This window comes from Schistocerca nitens, chromosome 7 (assembly GCF_023898315.1).
Source record: "Schistocerca nitens isolate TAMUIC-IGC-003100 chromosome 7, iqSchNite1.1, whole genome shotgun sequence".
Classification (NCBI taxonomy): domain Eukaryota; kingdom Metazoa; phylum Arthropoda; class Insecta; order Orthoptera; family Acrididae; genus Schistocerca; species Schistocerca nitens.
Window position 1 is genome coordinate 362,084,315 of NC_064620.1, and position 9,810 is coordinate 362,094,124.

At 45.9% G+C, this 9,810-nt stretch overlaps 1 protein-coding gene across 1 annotated transcript in view; it reads right to left on the reverse strand.

Moving 5' to 3' along the window:
* Positions 1-7,807, reverse strand: part of LOC126195635 (odorant receptor Or2-like) — a 60,562-nt gene extending 52,755 nt beyond the window's left edge. The window contains exon 1 of the mRNA XM_049934259.1: positions 7,481-7,807. Coding sequence (XP_049790216.1) covers positions 7,481-7,807 — 327 coding nt within the window. The remainder of the gene's footprint in view (positions 1-7,480) is intronic.
* Positions 7,808-9,810: the final 2,003 nt, after the last annotated feature.

Sequence of the window (9,810 nt, forward strand, 5' to 3'; positions counted from 1 at the left end):
TTTCGGGGAACGTTGTTTCCTTGTGCGACCCTCCATGTCCGACGACGCAAGGGAGTCGTGTCGGTCTGGCAGAAAGGCCGCTGTAGGAACGATGAGCGAGTCGATCTCCATCGTGTTTCCGAGGCCAGGGTCAGCGTCTGGTTGCGCCGGCATCTTCGGAGCGGCGTCGATGGCCGGCCGAGGCGGCGGGTCGTCCGAGGCGCTCTCCGTCGGTGTCTGGTCGGGATCGTTGGTGGCGTCGTTTGTGGTGAACGGGTGACGTTGCAAAGCGGTAGGAGAAGCTAGAGCAGCGGCATAGGTCACCGGTAGCACTGTAGGTTGCGACGTGGGTGGTTCTTCGGCAGCTGGAAGTTGCGTAATACGCCGTTGTAGGCACTCGGATCTAAGGTGGCCTTCTTGGCCGCACCCGGAACAGGTCCAAGGCTGGCCGTCGTATATAATTACTGCACGGCATCCGCCGATCTGTAAGTAGGACGGGACGTGGCTTCGGAGATATATGGTGACCTGTCGGACCCCGTTTAGGACAGGATACGTCCGAAACTGTGTTCACTTCTCCGCAGTGTGGCCATGGACTGTGCCGTATCGGCGTAGTGCAGCGACGACTTCCTTAGCAGGAAGTTAGAATGGCAATTCGAAAATGCGTATCGTTCGCATACCTAAGCCTGCGTGGTCGACGGTTACCTCCCCCACATTTCCATCAGCGTGACAGAAGCGGAGCAGCCGGCCGAAGTGGCCGTGCGGTTAAAGGCGCTGCAGTCTGGAACCGCAAGACCGCTACGGTCGCAGGTTCGAATCCTGCCTCGGGCATGGATGTTTGTGATGTCCTTAGGTTAGTTAGGTTTAACTAGTTCTAAGTTCTAGGGGACTAATGACCTCAGCAGTTGAGTCCCATAGTGCTCAGAGCCATTTGAACCATTTTTTTAGAAGCGGAGCCCCTGTTTGGTCTCACGTAGTATGCGTCCGCACGCCGCGTCGTTAATGATTTTCACATAGACCGTGCTGCTCACGATGGACAAATGTATGCCGATTATATCGGTCACCGGGATCTTCACTTCCTCTCGCAGAAAACGCTCCCCCTAGAGTGCTTTGGGTCGGGCATAATCGTTGCAGAAAGTAAATCGTAGTGTTGATTTACGGTAACGGTTCGCCATGGATCGTACAAGGTAAGCCGGCACTTAAGCAACGGCCGTCAGAAAGTAAACAAGGCGAGCTCGCGCGCCGCACGAAGTCAACACGTAACGCGTCCGCTCTGTTGCCCTGCCGAAGGCAGACTGACTCCTAGACCACGTGCAATAGTATAGCGATGCTACTAAACGGAGTATCACTAGCCCGAAGTGCAGCTATGTGGTTGGCAGCCACCCCCATAAAGAACTAGATATCGTGGAGATGGTGGGAGGTGTTGGAACGGACGAAATGTGCAATAAAATATCGAAAATTTTAAAACTGCAAAAATCTATTTCTAACACATAATAGAGTCACCTGATCACTGACGATGTTTCTTCCTACGTTCGGCAATGCCATTTGTTTTCATTAATTCTGTCAGGCAATGAATTTCGCTTCACTCTCAGCATCTGATTTTCATAGTGTTCGAGATCTGATTTCATTCGCTGTGAGTCTACTCTGATTTCCATAGTGAATTAGACTGTAACCACATTGCTGTTGGTTTTGACGAAGAAATTAATCTTACAGGTATTGAATTAGACGATGAACTGGCAAACAGGTACATGAAAACAGTGGCTGTTTTCCCATCATGAAGTAACAGATTTCGATCCACGAAGCAACAGCAGACAGTGCTGCTGATGCAGTGCAGCAGAACTTGCAGAAGCAGCTCATCGGCCACAGCGACTAGCACCAACGCTGCGAGCAAATACAGGCTACCCTGTTTTTGAGATTTATGCCACGCTGCAGGCCATGATTTTATTATGTCGTATCGAACTGCTTACGCCGATGTAGCTATGAGAGCTGACAGGTTATCCACTTCACAAGTGAGAGATGATCATTCCGTACGGACTGCGAGTGAAGGAAAGTGTTGAGGACAATCAGAGTGTTCGCTAAGCAATGACATACAGCAGAGAATACCGTATCACATTTGTTACGAAGGGCCATTCCTTCTAATATTAACATTTAATGTTTAATGATTAAGAAACAAATTTGACAATGCTTGACACACTACTAACACTCATGTCTATGTTACTAAAAAATCAGTTATGAAAAATCGATCTGTAAATGTTAAGAAAATAATCAATGTAATATTATGAATGTTAGGCGGACGTAGCGGAACACTCACGAATGTGTGCCTAGGATGTGTAAGCTGGAAATAAAAAGCCTACATCTAACTGAGTCTAAAACTACCCTTCATGCAGGCCGTATATGTGCTCTACGAGTATCTACACTCCTGGAAATTGAAATAAGAACACCGTGAATTCATTGTCCCAGGAAGGGGAAACTTTATTGACACATTCCTGGAGTCAGATACATCACATGATCACACTGACAGAACCACAGGCATATAGACACAGGCAACAGAGCATGCACAATGTCGGCACTAGTACAGTGTATATCCACCTTTCGCAGCAATGCAGGCTGCTATTCTCCCATGGAGACGATCGTAGAGATGCTGGATGTAGTCCTGTGGAACGGCTTGCCATGCCATTTCCACCTGGCGCCTCAGTTGGACCAGCGTTCGTGCTGGACGTGCATACCGCGTGAGACGACGCTTCATCCAGTCCCAAACATGCTCAATGGGGGACAGATCCGGAGATCTTGCTGGCCAGGGTAGTTGACTTACACCTTCTGGAGCACGTTGGGTGTTGGCCCTGTGTGCCTCGGTCGTATGCAGTCCTGATTGTGGCGCTCACCTGCACGGCGCCAAACACGCATACGACCATCATTGGCACCAAGGCAGAAGCGACTCTCATCGCTGAAGACGACACGTCTCCATTCGTCCCTCCATTCACGCCTGTCGCGACACAACTGGAGGCGGGCTGCACGATGTTGGGGCGTGAGCGGAAGACGGCCTAACGGTGTGCGGGACCGTAGCCCAGCTTCATGGAGACGGTTGCGAATGGTCCTCGCCGATACCCCAGGAGCAACAGTGTCCCTAATTTGCTGCGAAGTGGCGCTGCGGTCCCCTACGGCACTGCGTAGGATCCTACGGTCTTGGCGTGCATCCGTGCGTCGCTGCGGTCCGGTCCCAGGTCGACGGGCACGTGCACCTTCCGCCGACCACTGGCGACAACATCGATGTACTGTGGAGACCTCACGCCCCACGTGTTGAGCAATTGGGCGGTACGTCCACCCGGCCTCCCGCATGCCCACTATACGCCCTCGCTCAAAGTCCATCAACTGCACATACGGTTCACGTCCACGCTGTCGCGGCATGCTACCAGTGTTAAAGACTGCGATGGAGCTCCGTATGCCACGGCAAACTGGCTGTCACTGACGGCGGCGGTGCACAAATGCTGCGCAGCTAGCGCCATTCGACGGCCAACATCGCGGTTCCTGGTGTGTCCGCTGTGCCGTGCGTGTGATCATTGCTTGTACAGCCCTCTCGCAGTGTCCGGAGCAAGTATGGTGGGTCTGACACACCGGTGTCAATGTGTTCTTTTTTCCATTTCCAGGAGTGTATTTCGTTTGATTACAAATGAGTTAAGGTTTAACGTGTCCTCACGAGATTGTCATACCTCCACTGGTGGGAGAGCGGGCTCGAAGGAGATGGGGACAGGGGTATCAGGGCTTTTGGAAGGAGCTTTACCTTGTCATCGTAGGAGGAGTTCAGGTAGGAAAAGTTACGCGTACTACATTTGAGTTAGGATTCCACTTTAGGGTACCGTTTTAGGAGGTGATTGGATTTACAATGGAAACGGGTGTGATGTGTTTACATTCTTGAGTTTAGGTCTTCATTATATATAACGACTGTTTGGGAGCAGTATACTCAAGTCAGTGATTAGAAATGACGTATGTAATACCTGTGTAAGTAAATGAGAGTGTCAGGTAACTAGATAAATAATTGTTTATAGTATTTCTGAAAATGCACGAAAAACGAATGTGAGAGCTATTGTCGACGCACATAGCTTTATGCATCCAGATTTTGTGTTACGAGGATGTGCTGAAAAGTAATTCCACTGATCTTTTTATGTGAATATTCGTAAAGCTTATTTAACGAAACAAACTTTCTTAATATTTTAGGTCTTTATTTTTCACGTTGGCTTATTTATTTCTCAACATGGTCACGAGAGGCCAATTTGTTCATACCGTTACTGTAGAATGTTTCACTCTGTCGATAGTGCCCAATCTAATCTCTGCTTGCACCACTTCATCACTATGAAAGTGAGGTCCTAGAAAGTGTTCTTTAAGTTTTGGAAGCAAATGAAAATGGGATGGTGCAAGTGGGGACTGTACGGAAGACGACCAATGACAGTGAACGCAAGGCATTGGTTTTTGAAGCTGTCGCTGCGCTCGTGTGTGGTCTGGCATTTTAATACCGATTGGGAGGAAGCTCCACGTGTGGACGAACTCTTCGAATTCTAAGCTCGATTACAGCACACTGTTTCTCAGCTGCCGACATGGTTACTTTACACACGAGCATGTTACAAACTACAGTTCCGAGCCTTCTAGCGTCAGAGGGTTGCAAATATATAGACATGGAGAATAAAAGTAAAGATCCTCTTGATTATACTGGGAAGAGTTAGTGAGTGGCAAGGTGGCTCCGTTGATAGACGGATGTGCGGGTGACTGGTATGGGGATGCATGGTCATATACTGTATAACACGGTAGTTCGGATGTCACATTCTGGTAAGATAATTTTGCGTGGTAGAATTTGAGTGACACTGAGTTCATGAAGATGATGTTTAATTTAAAAAGATCAAGTTCCTCGTGTTAAGAAATGTTTGGTCAGAATGGGACAGGAAGAAAGAATGGCTTGCCATAGGGGTTTATGAAGTGGGTAGATTTCACTGATTGGACCCTGTCTGCTTTATGTCAAATATGATTTGGGTTCTGTATCGGATGAGGTGCCATACCTTATTCTTTTGGGAGTTAAGGAACAGAGACTTTTTATGGCAAACCGTCTTACCTGGAACATGGTCGGGTTGATGAGGTAGTGACGAAGGTATAGAGGAAGCTGGTGAGGAAGCTAGAAAACCATTCAGAGACTATGGATTTTTCATACCTCGAAACAGGAAAATATGTGTGTGGCGCTTGGGACGGAGGCCACAGTGCATGATGAGCTGTCTGTGACTGCGACTGGAGAGGATCATTTTTAATGTCCTGCTTGTTTGGTTAGAATGTATGTCACTAGTAGAACGATGAGACATTTCAAAAGCCGCATAGCTGTGTACGGGTCCTTTATTCGCGTCTACCCGTCTCACTTCAGTATAAACGCATATTCAGTTTTATAATTGTAATGTTTTCATAATGTAGATGGAGAATATGTTGTACCAGCGTTTGGAAAGTCATCCAAGTCAAGAGTCAAACGACAGTGGTGGGTTGAAATAATAAAACTGACTACAATGCAGCTGAGCTGTGGTTGCTCTTCCCAGAGCGTTGACTGTATACCAGCAGAAGGCAAACTTCCGAAGTAGTAGTAGATATGAGCCTGTTATTTACGTGACCGGTAGACGTTAAGAACACAGAAGAGTAGAAAACGAAGGTATTTTACATTTCAGTGTTTTGTAAATAGGTTTACCTTTATCTGTGGAGGACTGAAAATTTAGCTTGTTGAATGTGAAACAGTTTTCCTCCATTCCTAAGTGATCAGTGTATCTTTTCCGCTGAGGACACAGGTTCCCTTCCCGTTAATGTTAAGGGTATTTCGTTGGTGCTACGAGTGAGGCAGGTTGCACTCAATCTCGCATTGCCTATTGAGTAGCTATCTCAGTGATAAGTACTGGTTCAAAGGTCTGGAGTGTGTATAAAACTTACTTCAGCTTATGAATTTTAGACTTATTATGAGGAAACTCTTTATCAAGTCATAGGTAATCAACACTCATTTCAACATACAGTTTTGATATTGTATATAGTGTTATAAACACGTTGTATAAAATGTGCACATTATATGTAGACACTTATAAATTATGATCAAAGAAGCCACTGCTAGTACTAATGTAGAAATAAAACAAAATATTCAAAAATAATCAAATAAAAATATCATAATATGAAATGAAATTAATGTAAGTTCTAAGTGAATACTTCCAGCCTATATTGCTTCATATGTCACTGGCAGCTTTGAAAGAACTGGAGGTTTTCCGGCTTATGAGACGACCGCTACATACACATCTGAATGACGCCATTGTCAGAGGATGACATTACAGCCAGGAACTGACAATACTCAGAACTAGTACAGGGTGACTCGGCGATGATGTGGCAACCTTTCATGGAAACGGAGAATAATAAACGTAACAGTTTCAGGTAAGCGATCATGGTCCGGAAACGAACGAGTCGAGAGTGTAAAATATAACTATCAGATCAATCTCGTACCTCTGTCACCGTATCTATTCAACTGCAAGAAATTTGCTTGCCATATTTTGGGAGGAGGAAGCGTTGATCAAAATAAGAAAAAATGTACAGCAAACACGGGCTCTAACATGCATACCTTACGAGCTGCGACCACTGGCCCATCAGAAGAGATGTGTTTCATAGTAACAAAGATGAAAAAGTTCTTATACCCCTTAAGGGATGCACTGTAGGGCCCATGTTTACTGGACATTTTTTATTGTTTTGGTCTGTACACAAACATTGAAAACAAGGAGCTTGCAGTAGACGAGATACACTGTCAGAGGTATCAGAACGAATTTCACTTACAACTATCGATTCGGTCATCTTCGGGCCTGTGTCCCTTACATCTAACTTATATATTTACCCTTCTCCACTATCCCTGAAAGGTTGTAACATCATTTCAGTATCTCCCTGTATACATGGTGGTCAGAAACAGTCTCAAAAGCTTGTAAGAGTGCTGAGGATATGTTGTGATGAGCAACGATTATTAAGAAGAAAATCGATACTTTGCGCGTTTCCCAGTCATTCAGCATCTAAGTCAGCCACTCAGGCCATTGCGTGGGAAATTCAAGCTGTCCGCCAGAGACCGTGTCGCCAAATGTATTCTTCGTATGGTTTCGTAAAATCGAAGATGCGAGCGATACAAAAACTGTATATGGGAACGACAGTAAGGAGTGAACCCTACAAAAATCGGGGCAGTCTTGTGCACTATCACCTATACCATGACAGCAACTGACACTAACTGTATCTGGCAGCTAAGTTGAATTTGCACTAACAGTGGTCTGGTTCGCTAATTTCGATGCTAATTAACTGGGAAACGGTGCAACGTATCGATTTTTTTTCTCAAGAATTATTTCTGAGCGTAACCTATACGGCAATACTCTTACAAGCTTTTCAGACTGTTTCTGACCACCATGTGTATTTAAAATGACGTGCCGCGACTTATAGTAGTACCATCCACTTTAAATATCTTTCCACCACTAACCTGTAGAGCGAGTTTATGGAAGTGGCGCTCACATACAGCAGTGTGTGCTATACGGAAGAGCCAGATGAAGCCTGTGTCTGCGATACTAATCATCAGTATGAAGACGTCCAGGTCTGCAATGCCTTCTCGCCACAGTACGGCAATCTCTGAGCTGATGAAAGATACGATGATGGACACTACGGTGATGGTACACAGCCGGAACAGAAGTGGTGATCTGGCGGCGCTGTGTGGGTGACGCAAGATGGCCGTCCAGTGCAGCGCCCTCAGCAGGTAGTTAAGGTCGCTGGCAGACTCTGCTGCCGCTGCAGCCGAGTGAGGCGGTGCCATGCCCACCGGAGTGTGGTACTTCCTGCACACAGCAACGGAGTCACGGGTTTTCGTGTAATGTTAATACTGAATGTTCTGCCAAGGTGAATGGTCAACTATTAGACGTCTAGCGTGCGGAAGGTAATACTCTCCCCATATGTAACAGGAGCACACGACAAAGAAAATATCTGGAAAAGTGAGAGAGAGTGAAAGGTATGTGGAATAGATTTTTTTGTGGCGTGATCTAATGAAAATTTCCTACTAGAAACTGAACATCACATTTTGTCCCTTGTAATGCTTTGCAGCCCAAGTGTACATAAACTTTTTTCTAAATATGGAAATAAATAGCATGATACATTAAAAAAACTAAAAACCCGCCTCTATTGCGAAGAAAGCATCTAGTTTAAGTGTTAACCCAGGTTCTTGTAATCATTGACAAAGGTCTTCTTAGGCACTTGTGCGTTTTATTGTTGTTCTGAAGGAGGTGTAGTTATCTACGCCGAAACCGGAGTTAACACTTAACACTAGTGGCTTTTTTCGCAATCGAGGCGGGTTTTTAGTTTTTTAGTATATTAACCAACGATTGCTGACGCGCTGCGATGTTGGAGGTCCCTAAATAGCAGGGACCCTAGTAGTTCCGGGTCATTCAACCCAGATCAGAGATAATGTCACTTGCTACCTCTCTGTTTAACGACAAAGAATTCGATTTACTGCAAGAAATTAGACTAAATGGAGAAAGAATAAATCTCCCATATTTTTAAAGAAGGAATGATGATTTATGTTTAACGTCATTAAAGACCGAGCTTAAGCTCTGAATGTGTGAAGGGTGGGGAAGGTAATCAGCCGTGTCCTATCCAAGGACCCGTCCCAGCATTTGCCTCGAGTGATTTAACCACATGACGTAAAATTTTAACCATCATGTCTGGTCGTTGATATGAACCTTCGTCCTGTCGAATGGACGTCCCGTGTACTATCCTTTGCTCCACCTCTCGCGGCCACATGTTGCTTTGCAACAAAGCACATAACCTTTTGAACCTCCATAAACTTCGGGTTTCATCTCTAAAATTGCGGCTTCTTTGCCTTATTCACTAGAAGCGCTACCTACTCTTCAGCGTAGTATTTTTTACTCTGGGCACCCTAACACAGAAAAGAACCAGCAGATTGCACACTTCTCTAATTTGGACAAACGTAACATGGCCTATAACACTTAAATTCGCTGTTTCAAGTTTCCAAAGTAGTATGAAACAAATTTAGTTCAATCACACAGCGGGAAAAAGTGCAACATTGCCAATGTCTGGATTCAGTGGCCCAACATGTGCTTATCGTACGGGGTTGTTAGGGACTTTGGCAATCAGACGGTGCTCAGGAAGCTTGTCTGTGTGACCTCTCTTTTGACTATGTGGTCAGTAACTGTGCTGAGATTAAAGGTGAACACTATTTTCAACGTTAGTTCTAGGGTACAACCATGCACTGCAGACGATTACGTACGCCTGTTGGACAACATAAGCCATTTGCATGGCGTCACGCACTGGACCTGCGGAAAACAGTTAAAAAATGGTTCAAATGGCTCTGAGCACTATGGGACTCAACTTTAGCAGTCCCCTAGAACTTAGAACGAGTTAAACCTAACTAACCCAAGGACATCACACACATCCATACTCGAGGCAGGATTCGAACCTGCGACCGTAGCGGTGTCGCGGCTCCAGACTGCAGCGCCTAGATCCGCACGGATACTTCGGCCGGCCGGAAAGCAGTACCGGCGCATCGACGGATTGCTTTGTATAACACAATGCGTCAGCTGTGTGTCGCTGGTTTTAGCTGTGGTCTCTGCAGCGTTCTCACAGCCGCACGGCCGACAGACATTAGTCCAGGGAAGAAGTATTGACACACGTTGCACCTTATGCGTTACTAAGGATCATTTGAAACAGTCTGCTTGTAGCAGGGCTAACATCACATGTGCCTCAGGCTTGGACAACACTAGCACAACGTCACCGCCAAACACAGCTACATTGGTGTCGTGAAGT